This window comes from Lissotriton helveticus, chromosome 2_1 (assembly GCF_964261635.1).
Source record: "Lissotriton helveticus chromosome 2_1, aLisHel1.1, whole genome shotgun sequence".
Classification (NCBI taxonomy): Eukaryota; Metazoa; Chordata; class Amphibia; order Caudata; family Salamandridae; genus Lissotriton; species Lissotriton helveticus.
In genome coordinates this window covers 487,191,426-487,216,785 of record NC_136059.1, presented here as the reverse complement: position 1 = coordinate 487,216,785, position 25,360 = coordinate 487,191,426, and the positions used below count along the sequence as shown (strand labels likewise).

The following is a 25,360-nucleotide window of genomic DNA, read 5'->3' as shown; positions in this document are numbered from 1 at the left end:
ACTTTCTTCAAAAGATATACCTGGTATCGCCTTTGGTAGAACTCTGGGTAATTACTGGGATACTGTTTTTTCTTTTCTGGCTAGACTTAGTAATAACTTTTAGCATTGTTATTAATGGAAGATACCTTCAGCAAGCTCTACATCCCAAAAGGTCAACTTGATTTTAAAGCCACACCTTGAACATAGAGACTTGTCATCAGTGAACATTACAGCAGTTCCTATACCATACGGTATAGTTTGGGACTAGGTTTATTTCGATATATTCGGCCCAACTATACTAGGACACCTCTCACTTCTTTGGGGCTCAAAAGCACACAAGAGGAAGAGGGGCCCCAAAGATGGCATGGAAGGAATCATAGTAATCAGGCATCTGGGCTAGAGTCTCCCCAGCCGGATGCTGGGGAGAGGGCATTGTAAATGCAGGGCCTACATGGTGAAGTTGGGGGGTCCGGCAACTTTGACTGTCTGTGCTTCGATGTCTTATCCCTTCACATCATGACAGACGCTTGCGAGAACGGCTTCTGTTCGGTCTCGCGATTGCTCCCGGGACCTTGAATGAGACGGACGATAACAGAGAGCATCCGCCAGTCGCACAGCCGAGATCTTCATGAGTCGTTCCTGCAATGCCTGCTGGCGAAGGCAGGAGCTGTAATCCTCCGAGTCGTGGTGCTCTGAGGCATCACATACTAATAATATGAGGTCTGTTGCTGATATTTGCCTTCCACAGGGTCCACAAGGTTTGAACCTGGAGGACATGAGAAAAAAAGCAGTTTTTCGACAAAGAAATGTCGAGACAGGCCAAAGAACGGCCTGAGGAACTGCTCCGGATCTGTTTTGAAAGCGCAGGAAAGGAGGAACTGATGTCAACACATCAGAAAGGGACTATATGCACTCCATCAACATCACAACTGATGGACGACATCACTACAGAGTCGCTCGACGCCCCCTACCAACATGCAAAGGTACTGCTGAAAACATTTCCAGATCCAGTCTGGTGCTTGCAGAGAATTCAAAGGTAAGGAATCTGCAGCTTGGTATCTCTATCAGATGTAGCAAACAGTTTAGTAGGACCCTTCCCACACAGTTACAGGGAGACACTAGAGGTAAGCAGCTACATTATGACCAACTAACAAATGCCTTTTGATTAACTTAAAGTAGTCCTTCTGTATTACTCTTGTACGTATTCTTACATACATTGGTGATTTTCCTGCAAAGCATCTAAAATGGGAATATTCATATACAGATAGTACAAATAGAAAGGAATGTATACGCCTTAAACATTTACTAATAGGGAGTGTGGCATTTCAGGGCAGATTTGCAAAGGCACCTAAAAGTACATAAAAGAGTGCTCTTGTACTATTACTTCCAGCACTTGTAAATGCTTTTGAGGACCAGTCCTACATTTTATACTCTGTATTACAGTCTTGGGGTCTCTGTATTTGTATGTAACACCAGCTTTTTCTCGATAGTATCATGCGGCATAGCCTGGGTTCCAAATACCACCACTAATGGTATGACAACCTTAAAGAGTATTACTGTGCTTCTACTGTGTGCCGAGATGGTGAGTATTGGAGAGCAAGTGTACAATTTTAAAAGTGTGAGATGGATTGACATAAATCTCTAGTGTCAATGAAAGTGTTGAACAGTATTTTGTACTTGCAAGAAACATTTTCCAATAGGTTGGTCATCTGAAGCACAAGGATAAAGAACACATTTTGTTTAGGATCAGACTTTCCTTTTAGCATTTTCATTGAGTATTATCAGGCATTGCCCATAAGCATTGGTTAAAGGTACAACTTCTCTCAATTTGTTAGGTTACTTTTTTTATTATATGTCAACTAATATAATAGTTGATTTTTTTTACAAATAAAAAATGGTTAGAAAATTAAAGAAGCACTTTTTACAGTATTGCAATAATATGGTTTGCAGATTTTAAACAAGTGGAGAGTGAAATATCCAGCTGTTTGCCCATTATTTTGTAACAGTTTTTGCTTTTTGTTCAGTGATATGGCACATCCTGGAAAATAAAGGACACATAAAAATCTGAACACATTAAAATGTATGCACACGAAAAGCAAATTTACATTGACAAACAAGGAATGTTTTATTAAGTTAAGGCTGTGCTTCATCGAGATGAAATGTGGGGTTAGAAGCCTTCACTCAAGGCACCAAGTGGGAGAGAGGGAGCACAGCTATCTCTTTAGGAGGGAACATTTTGTACAATCACTGATAGGATGTGCATGCATGCAAACACAATTTAAAACTGCACAGCTGGTGTGTGACAACGATTTTGTTAAAAAAAAACTGTAACATCATTGCATCACAGTTGTAATTCATTATTTTTAAGGAAAAAATATTGGCAAGAATTTCCAGACATAAAACTTCTTGTTTACATGAATGAAACATCATACAAAGTGCTTAATGAATTCTAACCCTGCATGGTTGTGCTGTCTGGCCAAAGGAACAGTTAACGACATCACTGAAGCGTTTCACACAAATTCGAAATGCCTTTTGGGAGCAGGTAAAGAGCATTTCCAATGTGGTTTTAAAAGTCCTGAAGCGTTCAAGTCCGTGTCCTTTCATAGCCAGAGGTTCATAACGTTATTTTACAGTAGACAGGATTTTATACAATGTTCAGCAGCTGACGCTTTTTTTTATAGGGCTCGTGGTCTTTTCGGATTGATCTGCTTACTAGCCTGTTCCTCTTCTTGTAGAGCAGAACGGAAAGATTTCACTTTATCTATAAAAATAAAAAATAAAAAAAAGGAACCGTAATGAAAACATTTATAAAATCATTGTTCAAGAAAAAATATCCTCTGTGTTGGCCAATGAAACTGTACAGAATGTTAGTTTTGACACAATTCAGAAAGGGGGTGGTGATGGACAGAGCATCAGAGTTAAACAGAACACTCATACCCAGTCAAAAGATCAGGGCTTGATCCATCACCATTTTTTAGCTCACTGCACCATCCCAGTTCAGAACCTGGCTATATGCAAATTAGTCTGACCCTGGCCCAGTGCATCATGGGAACAGGGCAGACCAAACTACCAAGCCAATTCTTTACTGGAAAGGAAATAAGCTTCCGGGGACCGGTTTCTGGCATTGCAGCCGTCTTCGGCCCGGCTTGCTTGAATCCTAATGGTGCAGTGAGCAAGGGACTCACATCTGAGCATACCCTGCCACTCCTATAGTGGCCAAAACAATTCAGAAAGGGGGTGGTGATGGACAGAACATCTGAGTTAAACAGAGCACTCATACCCAGTCAAAAGATCAGGGCTTGATCCATCACCGTTTTTTAGCTCACTGCACCATCCCAGTTCAGAACCTGGCCCAGTGCATCATGGGAACAGGGCAGACCAAACTACCAAGCCAATTCTTTACTGGAACGGAAACAAGCTTCCGGGGGCCGGTTTCTGGCATTGCAGCCGTCTTCGGCCAGGCTTGCTTGAATCCTAATGGTGCAGTGAGCAAGGGACTCACATCTGAGCATACCCTGCCACTCCTATAGTGGCCAAAACGATTCAGAAAGGGGGTGGTGATGGACAGAGCATCTGAGTTAAACAGAACACTCATACCCAGTCATCATGGAAGCTTGTTTCCTTTCCAGTAAAGAATTGGCTTGGTAGTTTGGTCTGCCCTGTTCCCATGATGCACTGGGCCAGGGACAGACTAATTTGCATGTAGCCAGGTTCTGAACTGGGATGGTGCAGTGAGCTAAAAAACGGTGATGGATCAAGCCCTGATCTTTTGACTGGGTATGAGTGTTCTGTTTAACTCAGATGCTCTGTCCATCACCACCCCCTTTTCTGAATAGTTTTGACACAAGGCTGTTTCTTCAGATGAGAGTTTAAAAGAGGACACACATTTAAGAATAAATCTGAATTCTCTCCTAATATAAGGGTAAGGTGCAATGAAAATGTTACTTACATTGTAAGCATCTGTCTGTATCATGTAACATTGTAAATAACAAGTTACTTGCCTTTGGTAATGCTTTTTCTGGTGGATACAGTATCTTCCTATGGATTCTTCACCTTTTGATTTACCCATACGCCAGCATTCCACGGAAATTCATTTCTTAGCTCTCCCACAGCGATGAGGACGTCATAATGGCACGGCTCCGCTCGCGACTCCGTACGACGTCACCGGAGGCATAAGACCTCGTCGGCGTGCTGATGTCAGTTCCCCCATTTTTTCCGTGCCCTCGGGGCAAACGGGAGGACCGACAACATTTCCACAAGTATACACAGTACACATAATATATATATACAAATACATATAATATATACATAAACAGAAAGGAAAAGCCAATAAACAATGCACTTCCTAGCAGCAAACTGTATGCAAGAAAATGACATATTAAAAACATCCATGTCAAACAGTTAAAACTTTTTTGGTATAAACAGGACGACAACGGGGAGGCGGGTGGGTCAGTGAGTAATCCACAGGCAGATACTGTATCCACCAGAAAAAGCGTTACCGAAGGTAAGTAACTTGTTCTTCTGATGGATGCATCTGCCTGTGGATTCCTCACCTTTTGAATTGAATCCCCAAGCCGTACCTCTCTCGGAGGAGGGTGTCCACCTGACTACACCAAAAAATCTTCCCGACCAGAGCGTGCAAAACGGCTGTCCCTCCTAACCTCAGAATCCAAGCAGTAATGCGTCGCAACGGTGTGGAGGGAGGCTTCCGTACAATTTCAACTACAGGAACACCTCTAGCCAAAGCAGAAGATGACTTAGCTCTGGTGGAATGATCTCTAATACCTTCAGGTGGCTCCTTCTTGGCCAGGGTGTAGCAGATCTAGCTACACAAGATGATCCACCTGTAGAGTGTTCGTTTATGGACAGCTTTTTCTTTCATCCGTCCACTGTAGCCAACGAAGAGCTGATCATCCAGCCTTAGTTCCCTAGTCGTGTCCAGGTAAAAATTGACAGCCCTCTTAGGGTCCAGGCGATGGCTTCTCTCCTCCTCCTTGGTAGGTTGAGGGGGAGGATAGAAGGTAGGTAAGGTAACAGACTGACCTAAATGGAAAGGAGTAACCACCTTAGACAGGAAAGCATCTCTGGTCCTGAGAACCATCTTCTCTGTATGAATGGTTAAAATTTGAGGTTTTGAACTAAGAGCCTGAAGCTCACTTACCCTCCTGGCCGAGGTAACAGCGATCAAACAGGCCATCTTGAAAGAAAGAAGTCTCAAAGGGCAACTATGAAGTGGCTCAATTTGGAGACCCCATCAGAAACGTAAGAACAAGATTCAGATCCCACTGAGGCATAATGAAGGGAGTGGGAGGAAACTTATTGGTTAGGCCCTTAATGAACCTCATAACAACTGGAGATTTAAACAAAGACGGCCGGTCTGGCAAACAAAGGAAAGCCAACAAATATTCTTTAACTGTAGCTACTGCCAACCCTGCTGAGCCAAAGAAAGAGAAAAAATTAGCACATCAGACAAACAGGTCTTCAAAGTATCAATGGACCTCCCTCCACACTATTTTACACTTATGGACCACCTGGAGGAATAAATAGATTTGGTGGAGTGTCTCCTGGATGATAAAATAACATCCACCACATCTGGTGGGAGGGAGAAGGAACTCTGGTTGCCCTGTTCAATCTTCAGGCATGAAGGTGCAGGCTTTGGAGGTGGGGGTGTAGAACCTGCCCCTGCGACTGCGAGAGGAGATCTGCCCTGAGAGTGAGACAGAGTGGCGGGTGCGATGAGCGGTGAAGTAGATCTGTGTACCACACCCTTCTTGACCAATCTGGGGCGATCAATATGACTTGGGCCAGGTCTTGGTTAATCTTCAAAAAACAAATGGAGGAGTACCCCCTGGAGGCACTCCAATGCCTCTGCAAAGGCTATAGATGTGCACAAAAGGCTTAAAAGGACAGATTCATCCTTTGTTATAAGACCGCTCACTCACCGACCTAGTTGGGGACATGCTTCATCATCGGGGTCCCACCCAGAAAGCCGAGTGCCATCCGGGTGTGCTGCGACACCTGACTGCAGTGGAGCGGGTTAATTTTTGGGATTTTTGTGTAAGTGAAAAAAAAATGGTGATTACACGTTGTCCAGTTGAGTACTCACTACAAAAAAAACTTTATTCTGGAGTGACTGGGCAACAATAAAAATTATTAGTTGGACACTCTGCCGAATTAGGTAGTCCTGTGGTGTTGCAAGTTATATGCGAGATAAAATTGGTCTGCATGTTTCAACCACTTATATAATTATAGGGTTTTCGTCAGGACCAGTGATGGTAGCCCGGGTGGTATACACTCGCTAAGGTGTACCCTGCCATTGACTACTTGAAAAAAAACCACTAGCAACTGACAGTGGTGGTAAATATGTTCTTTTCCCGGATTCCTAGAAAAGAAAGATTGAAGCGCTAGGATAGCATGCTTCATGGGCGTTGGGGTTGCAAATACAAGATCCAGCCACGATTTGTGGTGAATCAATCCAGGCTGCTTCGCCTATCATGCAAACCTCTTCGGCGCCCAGTGTGTCTTGGTGAATCTTCCTCAGAACACAAGGAATCAATGGTATGGGGGAAACGCATAAAGGAGCTGCAAACTCCATTTCAACTGAAACGCATCCCCCAACGCTCCCTGCATTGGAAACTGGAGATTGCAGAATAACAGGCAGTGCGCGCTCTCTTGAGTGGCAAATAGGTCCAATCGAGGAAATCCCCACATCTTGAAGATAATATGGACCACCTCCGAATGAAGCCGCCACTCGTGATCAGCAATGTAATGCCGCACGTACATTTAGCACACTGGTCAGATGATTTGCCATGACACAATCTGACACAAATCTGATGGCCCTGAGCCCAGGACCAGAGTCTGAGCCTCTCTGCAGAGACGATACGACCCTACACCTCCCGGTTTGTTGAGTTACTACATTGCGGTAGTGCTGTCTGTCAGGACCTGAATCGACTGATCACGATGAGAAGGAAGGAAGGCCATGAGAGGCAAACGTATTGCCTGCAACTCCAAAAGGTTGATGTGAAGCACCTTTTCCTCTGAAGACCAAAGACCTTTGATCTCCAGATCCCCCCCCCCCCCAAGAGTGGAGGCATCCATGATCACTGTTGCCCCAGGTGGAGGAGGCTGAAATGGCTTTCCTTGAGACAGGTTGTCCTGCACACTCCACCAACACAGCTCCGCACTAGAGTCTCTGGAGATTCTGATCTTCTCCCTGAGATCTCCATTTTGCTGATACCACTGCCTGCAGAGGCACCACTGGAGTGCCCTCATGTGCCAGCGTGCATGGCTGACCAACAGTATGCAGGAAGCGAACCGACAAAGTAGGCATAGGACCTTCAGGACTGGAACAAACACCCAATCGTAAACAAAGGAATCATCTCCTGTATGTCGAGAATCCTCTGCGGAGATGGGAAAGCTCGACACACAGTAGTGCCCAGTACTGCCCCTATGAGCAGGCTGCGCTGAGAAGGTACCAGGTGAGATTGGGTACATTTATTGAGAAACCCAAGTTAAACAACTATTGCGTCATAACATGCAAGTGGCGCAACACCATCTCTGGAGACATGGCGTTTAGCAGCCAGTCGTCCAGATAAGGGAACCCCTGACCTTCTGAGATGTGCTGACACCACCTCCATCACCTTTGTGAAGACCCGTGGTGCGGAAGTGAGACCGAACGGAAGGATAGCAAACTGGTAGTGTTGCGACCCTACCATAAACGGGAGATACTTCAGATGCAGCTTCAGGATGGGAAGATGAAAATACGCTTCCTGCAAATCGATCAACACCATCCAGTCTTCCTGTTGCAGGGCTAGAAGAACCTGAGCCAAGGTCAACATTTTGAACTTTTCCTGCCTGTGGTAAAAATTCAAAATGCTGAAGTCCAGGATCGGCCTCAATCGGCCGTCGTTCTTGGGAATCAGGAAATAAGGAGTAGTTTCTGTCCTGTAACTCCAGTTCTGTAGTAGGGGGATCTCTGTGTATAGTCATAATCTAGTGAATAGTCCCGCTCATGTGCGTGGACCCCGGAGCAATCAAAAATAATCTCTTAAAGTGTCGAAAAAATGCAGAACTGCACAGACACTTGAGAGATTTTAAAGACAGATAATGCAGCCTATAAAAGGCTACACTGTCCAGTACTTCAACTAGAAATTCCACCACAAAATCCACAAAACAGCAAAGCCTGTACAGATTTCCCTTGCTTTAACAGCAAACAGGCTCTGGAATGATAGAGAGGAGAACCTGGAGAGACAAGCCCCATAGGCTGCCATTATGTGGCTCAGAACAGGATACTGTGCCTTTAAGAGAATCTTCCAGAACTTCACAGTATCCCAGAATGCACTGCAGGTCCCATTTACTTTCAGTTCTTTTTGAAGGCGTAACATGCCAGACCTGTAGCATTCCGTACATGAATATCTCTCTCCACCGGGGAGGAGGGAGGGCACTTATGACTATAACAGAGATACCCCTACTCCAGAAATGGAGTTACAGGACAGAAACTACTCCTGTAGTAGGGGATCTCTGTGTATAGTCATAATCTAGTGAATAGAATGGCAAGCCCATCCCCACACCAAAGCGGCAGTGGAGAAACGAGGAATAACACCACTATTGTGCAAACAGATTTCGCAGCGAAGCCTGCCCAACCTGAGCGTCTGCCCTGGCATCAGTGTCCAGGCAGTAATGCTTAGCAAAGGTATGGACCGACTTCCAAGTGGCCGCTTTGCAGATTTCTGCAATGGGAACTTAACAAAGCAAAGCCGTCGTGGCAGCTTTGCCCCTGATGGAATGAGCCTTAGGTTTGCCCCCTAAGGTCTTATTAGCTTTTTGGTAACACAAGTGTATGCAGGACACAATCCACCTCGAGATGGACGGTTTAGAGGTAGCAAGACCCGTCCTGACTGATCCATAATTGATAAACAATTGGTCTGACCTACGAATATCTTTGGTTTTATCCAGATCAAATTTCAACACCCTCCTAACATCCAGGGAATGTAAAGACCTTTCCGCTGGAGATGAAGGATTCTGAAAAAACGTAGGCAAAGTTATAGTCTGGTTGACATGAAAATCAGAAATAACCTTGGGAAGAAATTTAGGGTGAGTACGCATAACAACCTTAGCAGCATGAAATACAGTATATGGTTCTTGGCAACACAACGCCTGAATTTCACTCACCCTGCGGGCCGATGTAATGGCCACGAGGAACGCCGCCTTCCAGGACAGGTGCTGCAACGAAGCCTTATGAATAGGTTCAAAAGGCTCCTTCATCAATCTGGACAGCACCACATTCAATTCCCATGAAGGCGAAGGAAGCCTGACAGGAGGGAACACTTTCTTCAAGCCTTCCAAAAAGTCTTTGATCACAGGGATCTGGAAGAAGGAAGTCTGTGAAGGGCATTTCCTGTAGGCAGTCAATGCAGCCAGATGAACCGTAATGGAATGGACATTAAGGCCAGACTGCGCCAGATGTAAAAGATATGGAAGGACGACATCTTCCTTACATGACGTCGGGTCATAGTTCTTGGACTTGGACCAGATGCAAAACCTCTTCCACTTGTAAGCATAAGAAGTCCTAGTGGAAGGCCGCTTAGCCTCCTTCAGTATGTCCATGCAATCTTCTGGGAGATTCAGATGGCCATATTGCACTATCTCAGGAGCCATGCCGCCAAACTCAAAGATGAGAGGTTGGGGTGCAACATCCGCCCCCCGAACTTCGTGAGAAGGTCCGGCCTGCACGGCAGCTTCATGTGAGGAAGGAGAGACCGGTGAAGCAGGTCTGTGAACCACCACTGTCTGGGCCATTCCGGGGCAATCAGTATCATCCGCGCCCTGTACTGGGACAGCTTGATGAGAACCGTCGGAATCAGGGGAATGGGTGGAAAAGCGTACAGAAAGCTGTTCGACCAGTTGATCCCTAACGCATTCCCCAGCGTCCCCGGCTGGTAGTACCTGGAGGCAAAGTCTCAGCATTTGCTGTTTTCCGCGGTGGCGAACAGATCTACGTCTGGAGTTCCCCACCTTGCGAAGACTTCTCCTAGTACTTCGTCGTTTATGACCCATTCGTGGTTTTCCTGAATCAGTCTGCTCAGTGCGTCTGCCTCAACATTCTGCACACCTGGCAGATGGGTGGCCGTTATCGTCAGTCCTCGGGCCAGAAGCCAGTGTCAGATCGCCTGCGCCTCCTGCGACAGGGTGCGTGATCTCGAGCCCCCCTGCTTGTTGAGGTAATACATCGTGGTCGTATTGTCCGTCTGTAGAAGCAGAGAGTTGGTCCGGAAGGACGGGTGAAAAGCCTTCAGTGCCAAGTGAACAGCTCTGAGTTCCAGGAAATTGATGTGATACGTGGACTCCGTCGGGGACCATGTCCCTTGAATCTGTAAGTCTCCGGAGTGCGCTCCCCATCCCTGGAGAGAAGCATCCGTCACGATAATCTGAGTGGGAATGTCCTTGTGGAAGGGAACCCCTCTGAGGAGATTCTCCGCTGAACACCACCACTTCAGCGACTGAAGGGCATGCAGAGACAGCCGTATCTTGTCGTCCCAAGATCCTCTCCTCTGGTCCCACTGATCTTCCAAGCACTCCTGCAGCGGTCTCATGTGCAGCCGCGCATGTGGCGTCAGGCAGATACAAGAGGCCATCGATCCCAGTAGAGACTACACCGTCCTCACTGTCGTAGATGGAGTGGTCATAAGAGCCTGAGCCTTCCGAAGGAGCGATAATCGTCGCTCCTCCGAAGGAGACACGCTTGCTGACATCGTATCGATGGTGGCTCCCAAGTACTGAATGCACTGGACCGGAGTCGGGACAGACTTGGACATGTTGATGTGCAACCCCAGCTTGTTCAATAGAACGCACGTCTTCTGGAAGTGCGCTTGAGCTTCCGAGAAGGAGGAGGCCTTGATCAACCAATCGTCCAGGTACGGGTAGACAAACACCTTGTTCTTCCTCAGGTGTGCCGCTACCACTGCCATGCACTTCGAGAAGGTCCTGGGCGCAGACTTCAGCCCGAATGGGAGTACCGTGTACTGATAGTGATTGGTGCGACTTGAAATCGCAGGAACTTCCTGTGTTTGTGTGCAATGGGCACATGGAAGTACGCATCCTGTAGGTCTATTGCACATAGCCAGTCTCCCTGTTGCAACTGAGGATAAATCTGATGCAACGACAGCATGCGAAACTTTTCTCTACAAATCCACTTGTTTGCCTGTCGCAAGTCCAGAATGGGCCTGAACTCGTTCTTGTCCTTCTTGCGGACCAGAAAGAACCGGGAGTACAGACCTCTTCCTCTCTGAGACAGAGGTACGTCTTCTATCGCCCTTTTCCTTAACAGGATATCGGCCTCCGCCTGGAGCTCGCACAGTTGATACTGCGAGCTGACCGGAGGAATCGATGGAGGAGGGCTGGTGAACCGAAGACTGTATCCATTGCAACCAATATTCAGCACCCACTTGTCCTGAATAATTTTTCTCCACTCTGCCAGAAAAAATTGAACACTTCCCCCCACCGGAGCGGGTAACGGATGAAGGGGAAGTAACCGCTCAGGGTCGAGACCCGGCCGGGCCTTTGTTCACAGTAGAGGACTGCTGTCCACCTCTACCCTTCTGGCGCTTCTGGAAGGGTCTCCGGAAGTGCTGCTGTTGTTGCTGCTGCTGCTGTCCCGAAGACTGTCCTCGTCCTGTCCCCTCTGCACCGAACAGTCTCTGGAACGGGCGGTAGGACTTCTTTTCTTTGGGCTTTTCCAAGCCCACAGCCGTCAGGGTCTCCGCCTCCGCCTTCATGCGAGCCATCTCATCATCGGCGTGTTTTCCGAAGTGTTTCTCCAGAAAAGGGCAGGTTGGCTACCCTCTGCTGGGCCTCCGGCTTCAGTGACGTGAGCCTGAGCCAAGCATGGCGTCGCTGATTGATCCCGTGGCAGTAACCATGGGCCGCCAACAGCGAAATATGCGCAGTCGTGCTAATAACTTGGTTTGAAACCAGCATCCCTTCCGTAAGTATTTCTAGGAAGCCCTCCCTCTTGTCTCGCGGCAGAAGGTCCGTGAACTGTCCCACAGGGCACGGCCGTACCGCCCCAGCAATGCCGAATCGCTGGAGGCTTTCATGGTCGTGGAAGAAGGCGGCCTATCTGGCACCTGAGGCCTAGGTACCGGTGGAGGCAGAGGAGGTAAAGGAGGAGGGGTCGGAGCCCTCGGAGGGAGATCCCTCGGCAACGGAGGCGGAGGTGTAACATGCTTCTGTGATGGAGTATACACCTCAGAGTACACCGATCCCGGTGATCCGCCTTCCTTTCCAGACCTGGACTTTGGCGAGCCTCCCACAGCATCAGGCCTCTCACCACGCTTCCTCGACGTCGAAGAACGGTGACCAGACGGCGAGCGGAGGTCCCTCGACGTCGAGCGCCCTTTCCTTGGCGTCGACCGTCTTCCATGCCTCGACGGCGACCTTGACCGCCTCGACGGCGACCTCTTGCGTCTCGACGACGACCTCTTGCGCCTCGACGGCGACCTCTTGCGCCTCGACGGCGACCTTTTGTGCCTCGACGGCGACCTCGACGGCGATCTCTTCCGCCTCGACGACAAGGATCCCCTCGACGACGACCGTTTCCTCTTCGCCGACGGCGAGCGGCGGTGTCGCCTCGACGGCGAGCGCCGACGCCGGGCCCTTCGACGTCGATCACTCGACATCGACGATGATGACGACGAAATCGTCAAAGGAGACTTCGACGGCGGTCTGTGTAAGCCCCTCGACGTCAACCGTCGACGCCGCTTCGACCCAGAGCCCTGGGAAGACGGGGAACAGACTGTGGTCATCCCTCTCGACGTTGTGGTCAGTGCAACCGACCCAGACGGAGAATGGGAGCGTTTGCTGGTCTTCCTGCCCTTGGGGAGCCCCCCAGAGGCCTCAGCATGGGCAGAATAAGCCCCACCAGCCCCACCTTGCGCCTTCAGCCTTCTTTCCTCGAGGCCCTGAAGCCTGATCTTCTGTCTTTCCTTCAGGGTCCTGCCAGAGAAGCCTTGACAAATCTCACACTCCTCTGGGATGTGGGAAGAGGGAAGGCAGAGGATACACACCTCATGGGAATCTGATTTTGCCTTCTTCCTGGAGCACTCAGGGCATTTGTCAAATAATGCAGGCATATTTGACATCAAAAGGAGCAAAATACCAAGAAGAACAGCACCAAAGTACTTAAAAGCACTTAACTTGAACAACAAAGTGAAAAATCACCAATAAACCCTTAAAAAGGGAGAGCTCAATGCTCCAGGGTCCTGCTTGCAGGAGCCGGAAAAAAGAACTGAGGAAAAAACCTTCTTGGCCGACTGTTCTAGCTTTTTTGAATCTCTATCTCCAGGGGAGGTAGGAAAGGACGCAGACGACTGCTTGGAGCAAGAAGCCTGAACCACCAAGCTTTCTGAAGAAGAGTGGGCAGAAAGAAAAGCTGGATTACCAGGAGCAGGTCGATATCTTCTTGCTACTGATCTGGAAAGTGCAGGTGCAGACAAGGGCTTCTGCCACACCGCCACAATTGGCTCCGTCAACGCCTCATTGAAAGGCAGTAGAGGCTCACTAGAAGGAGTATTAGGCACTTCAATCACAATGTTTGACTTTACTTCAGCTGAAGGCAACTGAAGATCCAAATACTCAGCAGCTTTCCAAATCATCACATGATAAGGGGCAACATCCTGAGAGGAAGTAGCCTTTGGTGAAGAGAGCTCCTTCTCCGGGGAAGTGTCTAAACCACTAGCCTCATCTAGACCTTCGAATTCATCTACTGAGTCGAGAATCTCCCCTTCCTCTTGCCGGTACTAATCTTCCTCTAGCAGCCTTTGTGCTTCAGCCGTGGCGCTGGTGACAACGGTGCTGGCACTGAAGGAGGACCCTCCGAAACAGGCAGGGGCGCTGATCGAATCCGAAACGGTGCCAATTCGACACCAGACGTAGATTGAGGCTTCGGACTCGAAAACCTCGGCGCTGGAAACTGCCAAGATGGAGCCGTCGGCATTAAAGGCACGAAAGGTGCCTAGGCATACTGCTGGGGGACGCCCAAGTGTTAGGCAAGCGGACCCACGAGGCCAGAAGGGTAGGATGCCCTGGCAAACATGTCAAACATTGCATTTAGGAAATGCGAGGGATCCGCTCCTGGTCCTGGGAATGGAGGGTAAGGATCCGAACCTCCTTGTTATGGATCTATCCAAGACGGAACTGGAGGCTGGGGCTGCGGAGCCGGTGAGATCGGTGTCTGTACAGGCAAGCTGTAGGTACAGGAGAAAATTCTCTGGGAGTCAAAGAAACCCTGAAAGCCGGAGAACCTCTGTGCGTCGAAGAATCTCTGGACACCGGCGAATACCTTGGAGTGTTTTGGAGTCGACTGCGGAGAAGGAGAAACAAAGTCCTTTTCTCTGCGCCACTTAACAGGTGAGGCTGACCTCGAAGCCTTGCCCTTTGACGAGCGACGTCGAAAACCATGTCTCCTCTTAGACTTCTTAAACTTAGAAGTATGCGAGGTCGACTACTTAGAGACCTTACGACCCCCTCTTCTCTTTCTTTACCCTTGCCATGAAGAGTTTTACTTCACGCTCCTTCAGTGCCTTTCAGTATATCTTTCCACAGCACAAACACCCTTCGATGTTGTGGTCCGAAAAAGACACCAAAAGGCAGTCATTGTGAGGGTCAGATTTAGACATATGGCCCCACACTCCCTGAAGGCTTGAAACAAGACTTCTTTGAAGTAGCCATTCCTACAGAATCACAAAGAAGAAGTAGGAAACAAAGTAATCTTAGAGAAATGGAGAGTCACAGAAAAAAACCTTCATGAGTCAACAGCGCAGAAAAACTGAACTAATGTCAGCACGCCAACTAAGTCTTCTTATGGCTCTGGTGACATCATAAGAAGTCACGAGCGGAGCCGTGCTATTATGACGTCCTTGTCGACATGGGAGGGCTAAGAAAATAATTTCCGTGGAATGCTAGCGCAGGGGTAATTCGAAAGGTGAGCAATCCACAGGCAGATGTATCCATCAGAATATGCATACTCTGCATACTTTTGCCAGCTAGTGTTGGGCTTGGATGTTTGCAAGTTGTTTTTTCCCCGAAGTAGTCTTTCGAGTCACAGGGCTGTGGACAAGGACAATGTGCACGTACATATGGAGTGGCGAATGAAAGTGGCATGACAACCATGTGTATTGTGATTGTAAAAGTAGGTGCTAAGATGAGACGTCTGCAGCAGGACACTCTGTGAACAGATGATTACAGAGTAACATTTTCCATTCATAGCATGAGTAGCTGTAGGTACAAACCTCTGAATAGACTGTAAAGCATTACCCTCTATAAGTGGTGGCTAGCCTCTGGATGGTGCAGAAGTCTAGATAACCATATGTGGATAATGGACTAGGATACCCACACAATGGTTGGTGAACCTGTCAGTGGTTGACTAGGTGGACACTTTTCATATGAGTTAGCATTATGTGGGCCAAAAAGGCGATGGTTGCACCTCTATTGCGGGTCGAGTGTGCCCCAGGGGAGAGGTTATGGTACGTTTATTTGTATAGCGTGCTAATCACCTATGACTGTAACCAGGCACTATGCGAGGTAGGGTTCTTCTAACTGACCACGCTTGACTATCCAGTTCGTTATGCCAGTCTTTGAGAAGAGATGGCCCTTGTGGGGTTTGGCAAAGGCGACAAAGAGCTGGATAGATTTGCTGATGGGCTTAGTCCGATCAATACAGTACATGAGAGCTTGTTTCACATCTATAGTTCTCTCTGCTACACACTCCAGCTGCAGATAGAGGACTGTTAGTTCTATAGTCTGATTGAGGTACAAGGGAAATACTGCTTTAGAGAGCAATTTAGAATGAGTTCTGATGAAAGCCATATTCTGTAGACCTGAATTAAATGCTCGTGCAGGGTAAGTGTCTGCAGTTCACTGATGAGTCTGAGGGAAGTATTGCTTTGAAGATCACAAGCCAAGAGAGCAACTGTAAATTGAAAGATGGAAGAGGTTCCAAGGGGAGATCCACAGGTGTGGTGAGCACAACATTAAGGTTCTAAGCAGGAGCATGAGACACCCTGTGGGGTAGGATCCTCTTGAGGCCCTCAAAAACTTCCTTAATAACAGGGATCCTAAAGGAGGAAATGCTGGCTTTGTGAACTATTGCCATGCACACTTGTGGAAGACGAAGGTATCCAAACACTAGGAGCTCAGGTGCTAGATTGCTAGGTTGAGCAGTCTCTGGCCTGATTTGGCCTTGGCTTGGTTTGAAAATGTCTGGTGTGTTTTGCGGAGATCCTTGAGAGGGCTGATGGACATCTTGAGGAACACTGAGAACAAAGGGTGTCTGGTCCCAGTGAGAGTCACTAGGATGAGCGCGAGAGAGGTTTCCTACATCTTCCTTATCATGTGTGGAAGGAGGGGAAGAGGAGGAAAATATCCTAGGCCAGTTCATCAAGAGAGCACTGTCCTTGGATTGTGGGTACCTGAATGCAAAGTTTGGGCATTTTGCGTTATGGGTGGCGAACATGTCTATCTGTGGGGGCCCCAACGTGGAAGCAAAGGAGTAGATTTTGCTGGTGGACTCCCACACGTGGACTTGTTGATAGATAAGCAAGGTCAATGTCCACTCCAGGAAGGTTTGACTGAAATCTTCCCTGAGATAGAATAAATAAAGAAAAACTTACGCCTTGCATCAAGCTCCTCTTGAATTATTTGCAGGATGGACTTTTCTGAAACATCGGAGCTGGTAGTCAATGGTGCTCTTGGCATCGACAGGTGCCTAGGTGCCAGTACCTTAGGCTTTAAGTGTATTGAGGCTTGTCTGTGACTTTGGGCTGTGTGGGTCTTAGCTGTGAGTAGACAATGCCCCTGGCTGGGTCCTTCCTCAGGTCTGTGATCTTCACGCACTGCCGACCGGAGGCCAAAGGTGGCAGAGTTACTGGAGGTGGCAATATCTTATGTGCTGGGCTCAACACCAGACTCCCTCAAGAGCAACATTCTGCCTCAGCATGAAGCCTCTTGTGAGTCTTGATGTGAGAATTGGAGCAGACTAAACTAAGGCCTTGGTGTGGTCTTTAGTTGAGGGCTGCTGGTCTTGGGAGCAAATACAGCTACCTACTCTTCTTCGAGGTCGCAGGTGCTGAAGAAGACGACAGAGTGATGGAATGGGTGTGGAAGAATGCTGGAAAGTCCGGCATCCTCTCCTTCCTTAACTGCGAAGGAGTCTGGATCACTCAACATGTAATGGGTATCGCAGAAGACTGTTGCTACATCTTACTGTGCATCCAATGACTCTCACTTCAGTTTTCTTCAAACAAAAGGGGAGCCAAAATTCACGTGAGGCATCGGTATGGTCCAAGAAGAGGCAGAGGTTAAACATTTTGTGATGGTTCAACCAAGGATACTTCACATGGCACAGGGGGGCAGTACAGGTAGGGTGCCCATTTCATCACCCTTTAAAGCTCCACATTCTCCAGTGTAAAAAGCTGGTGATGAGGGCTCACAGCCCAGAAGAAATGCTATAGGCACAGCCTTGGGTAAGAGTACTTTGCCCATCCTTGAGCTCACCTAGCTCCTTGGTCACGTTCTGGAATTTTATGGCCCTCGGGAAAAGAAAGGAAAACTGGTGATTGTCTGGAAACCGACCATAACTTGCAGGGTATGGGGTAGTGTGGGAGGTATCATCCAAAGATAAAAAGACTAGGAACCACCACCAAGTGAACTTCTGTTAATGCACCTGTTCCCATCTTGTCAGCTGAGATGTATCCTCCCCTTACTTCTTTTGCTCCCCGCCCAGTGCCCTGTGAGCACCCGCTCTCTGAACCGTACCTTGGTTAGCCACGCTCCTGACATCTCCTTTTTGTGGAAGATTTCTCAGTTTTTTGCTGGCGCTGCTTTCCTGGTTGTCTTCCACTCTCTGCTTCTCCTCAGTTTCTCTGCATTGTTCAGTGCTTGTTCTTCCTCCAGCCTTGGATCCAGGTCAGGGGGAGGGAACCGCTTGCGGACCGCTTTCTTCTGGGAAGTTAGACTGGATTCTTAAAGTGACAGGCAGGAGACAAAGCCTGTGCAGGGAGGGAGAGTATGGCATTTCCTCCCCTACTCACTCCTCGGCCCTGTGACAGTATGTCAATAAGATCAGTCAACAAGTACATTTTTCTCAATGGTGTCAGTTATCATGTAGGCCCGAAAAAACATGGGAGACGCATCAAATCTCAGAGCCCCATCGATACATGACCAAACCCGATGGTGAGAGAGAATAAAAAAAACATGTGGTCAGTGCCCATGCACACTGTCCACATAGGGAGGAGTCGTAGTGCATCCTTTGACTCTAAAGACTTCTTTGATGAAAAAGAATCTGTAGGCCTCCAAGTCCAACACTAGATAGCTGGAATATGCACAGCCTGTGTATATACTGACACACATGATACGAACACAAAAGTAAGTTTCCCTCAAATTCTCGTTCACCTTTGATCAATTTACAGATTTTTTTTTGCATAGTACCTCATCCCATCCTCTTACAAAAGTTGTTCCTCAGCTTGCCCGCTGCAGCCTTCCATTCCATTCAAGAATACTTTCTTGGAGCATTAGAAGTGAAGGTTCTTCGCTGCTGCCCTACATGCCAGTCGGCACAACAGGCAGCAAGTCCTTAGACCATCTGGTCTGCTCCCATATTACCTAGCACGTTGAGATGGGCGAGGAGCAGTTTAAAGTGATATAGAAGTGACAAACCGAACATTAGAATTCCCTGTGAGTGGGTAAAGTGGTCTATGTGCATGAGTGCCTGTTTGCTGGTATGGGTGTGGCCAGCAGCAGATGTTTGTCTTAGAGTAAACACATGAATGTTTCTAAGTTTGCTGTTTTATCAGCATATTTGAATGAATGTGTCATGATGGCAAGGTGGTTGGGACAGACGTGGGTCCCGTGCTCTCTATGCCACTGGAGTCAAGCTATCTTGGCTGATGAGGGGTGAAACCCCGAAACCGGTCCTAGGATGCTTGGTTCTAGTCCAGGGAAGACCTGGCCAGGCAGTTTGGGCTGGACTGTTCCCATTGGGCACAGGGTCAGAACTGATTTGTATATGGCTGGGTACAAACTGGAATGGAATGGTGAGCAAAGAAATTATGGATTTAGGCCCAGATCTGTGTACTGGGGTGAATGTATGACATTATTTTGCATTCTGTCCATCAATTGTTCTTTTTGCATTTGTCACCCGCAGTGGGTTGGGTATGCCCAGACGTGGGACGGGTATGCTCAGACGTGGGTCCCATGCTCCCCATGCCACTGGAGTAAAGCTATCATGGCTGATGAGGGGTGAAACCCCGAAACCGGGCCTAGGATGTTTGTTTCCAGTTCAGGGAGGATCTGGCCAGGCAGTTCAGGCTGGACTGTTCCCATTGGGTGCAGGGTCAAGACTGATCGGCATATGGCTGGGTCCAAACTGTAATGGCATGGTGAGCAAAAAAACGATGGATTTAGGCCCAGATCTCCTTAGTGGGGTGTATGTATTGTAGTGTAGTTCCTATATTCCTAATAGGCTCTGCGCATTGGAATAATATATCCTATAGATTAGACGTAGGACTAGGTCACTATCGAATATACTAGACTTACTTGTGTGTGCCAGCTAGCTCAGAGGTCACTAGAAACTTTCTTGAATTCACAAGAAGGCATTAGTCTCTGACAACCGCTTAAACATGACAACTTTGTTTCCCCAAGATAAAACGTATCTTCAGAGTCGTGGAAACAATAGATAGATATTTCACTCAGTCAATCGTGCATGCTTTGTTTCACTAGAGGTGCAGAGAAAGTAGAAAGACGGGCATTTTTAATAAAAGGTTTTATTGAACAGTCTTCTTTCTCATGCATAAGAAATGAACTGCTACAATCGTAACACTGTTTGTAAAATATAATGCGTACAGTATAAATAGTAGAATAAAATAATACTGTAAGAGCATTGTATGGTCCCTAAACCATATATAAATACATACATAAATAAAAGAGGCTAAAAGTACTCAACTGGTGCTTCTAAAATACGCCTACCCCGGTGTACCTAACCTAACCTAAGCTTAGTACAAGGGAAGAAGTAAGGGAGGTGTAGTATTCTTTTGCCAAGAATCTGTCCAAGATTTCTCTAAGGGTCTAATCAGCTCCATACCTTAGTTTAGAATGGAGAAGGTCAGTCTCGGGACTCGATTTCCCAACAACCCGCAAGGGTATCTTGGAAACACTGGAGCTGGATTTCTCAGCAGGAGAAAAGACAGCGTCTCTCTCAGTGCGTCTGCTGGAGGTTCGGCTTCCTTCAGCACTTGCTGTAGGAGGGCGCATCGGGCAAGTAGATAGTCGAACTGCTCCAAACCACAGTGTGTTTGCTTGGCCGAGTGTGGGCATATATACCTTGAAGGTGCTGAGTTTGACGTACAGTTGGACGTAACGTCATCAAAGAGTCTCAGTTCTTTGAAAACTCCATGAATTCTTGGACAAATCAATATTCAAGCAAGGGGAAGTCCCCGGCTGCTGAAGCTGAGTTTTCCAAGAAATCGTTGTGGATTTTAGGAACTAGTGGAAGTAGCCCTGCCATATTTGGACTGCATGAGCTATGTCTAAATATGGTTATGATTTCTATGCCTATATAAGGATACAGTGATTTATACCTATATAAGGGCATGAATCGGTAAACTTACAATCAGACCCTCCAGCATTTCGCGATTCACGAAATTACCGCGAAAAATCGGCAAAACAGCGCGATGACCGCATTTTTTTCCATTATGGCCGCGAAAAATAATAGTCTCTCTGCAGTTAGCAAAACAAATGGGAAGTTCTATTTGCTGTACATACACACCTCATTACATGCGCCCGTACAGTCATAACAGCTGGAAGGGGGGAGGGGAACCCGAGGGTCCTGTTTTGCATTGTCCTGGCCATCTGCCCTGTCGGACGATTGTTGCATTACATCAATACAATAATGCAGCATAAAAATACAACAGCGCATAATACGAGGAAAACACATGACCACCATGTGAAAATGTAATACAAAATGTGAAATGAATATGCTACTTACCAGTATGCATCTGTTCTTGGCATGTAGGGCTGCTGACATTCATATCTATAGCATAGATCGCCGCCTAGTGTTGGGTCCGGATGATTGCACATTGTTTTCCTGGAAGAGTCTTCGAAGTATCACGAGATAGGTGGCTCCTCCCCTGGACTACAGTGCGCATGGACTCCATCCCCAGATTGTTTTTAGCCATTGTGGCGAAGATGGAGTGTAACAGTGTGAGCAATGACCATGCTAAGAGTAAGTGTAAATTCTGCAGCTGCTACAGGCGCCGGGGAGGAGGGTGGGCGATATGAATGTCAGCAGCCCTACATGCCAAGAACAGATGCATACTGGTAAGTAGCATATTCAGTTCGAGGCATGTGGGCTGCTGAATTCATATCTATAACATAGAATATATAGCAGTCCCTCCATTAGCGGCGGCCGCCTGTGCCAGCTGCAGACGTTTGAAAAAGTGGTTTTAGAACAGCCTGCCCTACAGCTGCTTGCTGCTTGGAGTGCACATATACACAGTAGTGTTTCGTAAATGTGTGTGGGGTAGACCATGTGGCTGCCCTACAAATGTCTTCTAAAGGGATATTTCCCAGGAAAGCCATGGAGGCCCCCAACTTGCAGGTGGAGTGGGCTCTTGGGGGGATCGTTAAAGTGCGCTTAGCCTTTTGATAGCAAATTTAAATACACTTAACGATCCATCTGGCTATACCTGCTTTGGAAATGGGGTTGCCCTTGTGTTGTGCGGAAAAGGCAACAAAGAGTTGTTTCGTCTTCCTAAAATCTTTGGTCCTATCAAAGTAGTACATCAAAGCCCTTTTGACGTCAAGAGTGTGGAGCATTCTTTCTGCCACTGTCTCAGGATTTTGGAAGAACACAGGCAGTTCAATAGTATGATTGACATGGAACTGTGAAATCACCTTTGGAAGAGATTTAGGGTTAGTGCGCAGCACCACCCGGTTGGAGTGAATTTGTATGAATGGCTCTTGTACAGTGAGCGCCTAGAGCTCACTAACACATCGCAGTGACGTAATGGCTATCAGGAAAGCCACTTTCCATGTTAAGAACTGAATCTCGCATGAATGTAGAGGCTCAAAAGGTGGACCCATCAGTCGGGTGAGGACCACATTAAGATTCCATTCAGGAGCAGGTGGGGTCCTGGGAGGAATGACTCGTTTGAGCCCCTCTAGAAAAGCTTTAATGGCAGGCATTCTGAAAAGGGAGAGATGCTGCCCGTTTTGGAGATAAGCCGCTTTGGCGGATAAATGTATTCGAATAGAAGCATATGCCAGATTGCATTTGTAAAGATGTAACAAATACCAAATGATGTTGTGCGTGGACGCGTCAAGCGGGTCAATGTCGTGGTCCACGCAATAAATGACAAACCGCTTCAATTTAGCTGCGTAGTATGCTCTGGTGGTGGGCTTTCTTGCCTCCCGTATGATATCCATGCAGTCAGGAGGCAAGTTGAGGTAGCCAAACTCTAAGACCTCAGGAGCCAGATCGCCAGGTTGAGCGGTTGCGGATCTGGGTGCTGAACGTCGCCATGGCTCTGCGTCAAAAGTCTGGGTGTGAGGTGCAGCCTTTGATGCGGTACCACGGAAAGTTCTAGAAACGTGGTGTACCATGGTTGGCGTGCCCACGTTGGAGCAACCAGGATGAGCGTCATCGAGTGTTGCTTTAGCTTTCGTGCCACCAGCAGTATTAGAGGTGCTGGGGGAAAAGCGTACGCAAATCTGCCTGACCAGTTCATCCATATCGCATTGCCCCGCGACTGTGGGTGCGGGAACCTGGCGGCAAAGCTTTGGCATTTGGCGTTTTCCCTTGTGGCGAACAGGTCTATCTCTGGATGACCCCACTACTGGAAGTACGGGTGGAGTACTGATGGACGTATCTCCCACTCGTGCATTTGGTGGCTGTACCTGCTGAGCAGATCCGCCATCTGATTGTCTTTGCCTGGGAGGTGTTCCGCCATGAGGAAGATGTTCCTCTGAATGGCCCACTTCCACATGCTCTGAGCCAGATGAGACAACTGTGGAGAGTGTGTACCTCCCTGCTTCTGAATGTAGTACATGGCTGTCATGTCGTCCGTCCGGATCAACACGACTTTGTTGCACAGATGTACCTTGAATGCCTTCATTGCCATGAAGATTGCCATCAGCTCTAGGTGGTTGATGTGCAACTTCTTTTGCTGCGTTGTCCATAGTCCCTGCACTGTGTAGTGGAGTACATGAGCTCCCCAACCCTGGAGAGATGCGTCCTTTGTTAGGATGATTTGTGGCACAGGCTCCTGGAACGGTCGGCCCTTGCAAAGGTTGTGTGGATTCCACCAATGCAGAGAGTTGTATGCACGACTGGTCACCAACACTAGGTCTTTCAACTGTCCGTGAGCCTGATTCCACTAACGTGCTAAGCACTCCTGAAGCGGACGTATATGTAGTCTCGCGTGCGGGACTATGAAGATGCAGGAGGCCATCATGCCTATCAACTGCATGAACACTCGTACTGGAAGAGAGTGTTGCAGTCTGAATTTCTGTATTAGCAGTTGAATGCTGTTGATCCTCACAGAATTTGGCTGCGCTGTGGCCGCCAGAGTATCTATTGTTGCGCCCAGATACTGCCGCACATGGGCCGGCTGAAGGTGTGACTTTGGATAATTCAGTGAGAATCCCAGATCGTGAAGAAGGTGAATGGTGTGGGACATGTTGGCAGCGCACTGCTGGGCCGACTTTGCTTGGACAAGCCAGTCGTCTAGATAAGGGTAGACGTGAACGTTTTGTCTCCTGAGGTGCGCAGCCACTGTTGCCAGGCACTTTGTGAACACCCTGGGCGCTGTGGTCACTCCGAAAGGGAGGACTTTGAATTGGTAATGCTGATTCTGAATGGTGAATCTGAGGTATTTTCTGTGTGACGGATGTAGTGGAATGTGAAAATATGCATCTTTTAGATCTAATGTTGCAAGGAAATCCCCTTGATTGAGCAACGGAAGAACCTGCTGCAGCGTGAGCATATGAAAGTGTTCTGAGAGAATGTACTGGTTCAGGGGCCTGAGGTCCAGTATGTGTCGGAGGGACCCGTTTTACTTTGGGATTAAGAAGTACAGGGAGTACACTCCCGAGCCTCTTTGTTCCACTGGTACAAGCTCGATTGCCCCTTTTTGCAGCATGACGAGCACCTCTTGCTGCAATAAGTGCAAATGCTCTGTGGACTTAGGACGGTGTTTTGGGGGAATGTTGGGTGGAGTGGACGTTAACTCCAGACAATAACTGTACTGGATAAGCTTTCTGACCCACCTGTCTGTGGTGATGGATGTCCAGACTGGCAGGAACTGTTGGAGTCTCCCCCGGACAGGTGTTGTATGGTCGGGGGGGCAGTGACAAGGCGTCACTGTTTGTTGGCAGCGGAGGATCGGGAGTTGTTGTTTCCACGACCTCTGCCCTTGGCACTGTTTCCACGATAGCCACCTCTACTCTGTTTGTTGTATGAGGTTTGTGCCCCACTTTTAGTGTACTGTGTTTGCTGGGACATCTGGCCTCTGGAAACACCTCTATTGCTTGACCGACGAAAAGTACTACCCCTGAACTGCTGGGACTGGAGAGCCCCATAGACTTTGCAGTCTCGGTGTCTTTTTGATTTTTTCCAGGGTGGTGTCCACCTCAGGTCCAAAGAAGTGATCAGGGTTTACAGGCTGATTTAGGATGGTGGTTTGTATCTCCGGCTTGAACCCGGAGATTCTGAGCCAGGCCTGACGCCGCAACATTACACTTGTGTTAATGGCCCTGGCCGCGGTGTCCGCTGCGTCCAGTGCACACTTAATAGAAGCATTTGAGATGAGCTTCCCTTCCTGAATGAGCATCTCTGCTGCCTCCTTATATTCATCTTGCAAGTGTTGTAACAGGGTTTCAAGTGTATCATAATGTGCCCTGTCATATCTGGCCAAGAGTGCCTGCGTGTTAGAAATGCGCCAGATATTGGCCGCTTGAGCCGCCACCCTCTTCCCTGATGCTTCTAGCACCTTAGATTCCTTGTCAGGGGAGGAGCATCACCAGTAGTTTGTGAATTTGCCCTCTTCCGGGCATTAGAAACAACTAGAGAGTCCAACGGCAACTGGCCCTTGATGTAGGTAGGGTCGCCAGGTGCCGGCTTGTACTTTTTTTCAATTCTGGGGTTTATAACCCTGGCACGTGTGGGTTCTTTAAAAATGCCTGCAGCATGTTTTAAGACACCTTTCAGCATTGGCAGAGTCTTTACAGTCTTTTCAGAGGTGGAAAAGGTGTCAAACAGAAAGTCCACTTCAATAGGGTCAGCATGGAGCTGGACGTCATGATTCTTGGCTGCCCTCTCAATAAGCGCATT

The 25,360-nt window shown here is 47.9% G+C and overlaps 1 protein-coding gene across 3 annotated transcripts in view; it reads right to left on the bottom strand.

The window, feature by feature from the left end:
• Nucleotides 1-1,806: 1,806 nt before the first annotated feature.
• Nucleotides 1,807-25,360, bottom strand: part of KIF2A (kinesin family member 2A) — a 513,057-nt gene continuing 489,503 nt past the window's right edge. For 2 of the 3 annotated variants that reach the window (XM_078675133.1, XM_078675134.1), the window contains exon 20: nucleotides 1,807-2,740. In XM_078675133.1, coding sequence (XP_078531259.1) covers nucleotides 2,655-2,740 — 86 coding nt within the window. In that variant the 3' untranslated portion in view covers nucleotides 1,807-2,654. The remainder of the gene's footprint in view (nucleotides 2,741-25,360) is intronic. The other variant, XM_078675135.1, reaches the window with a different exon arrangement.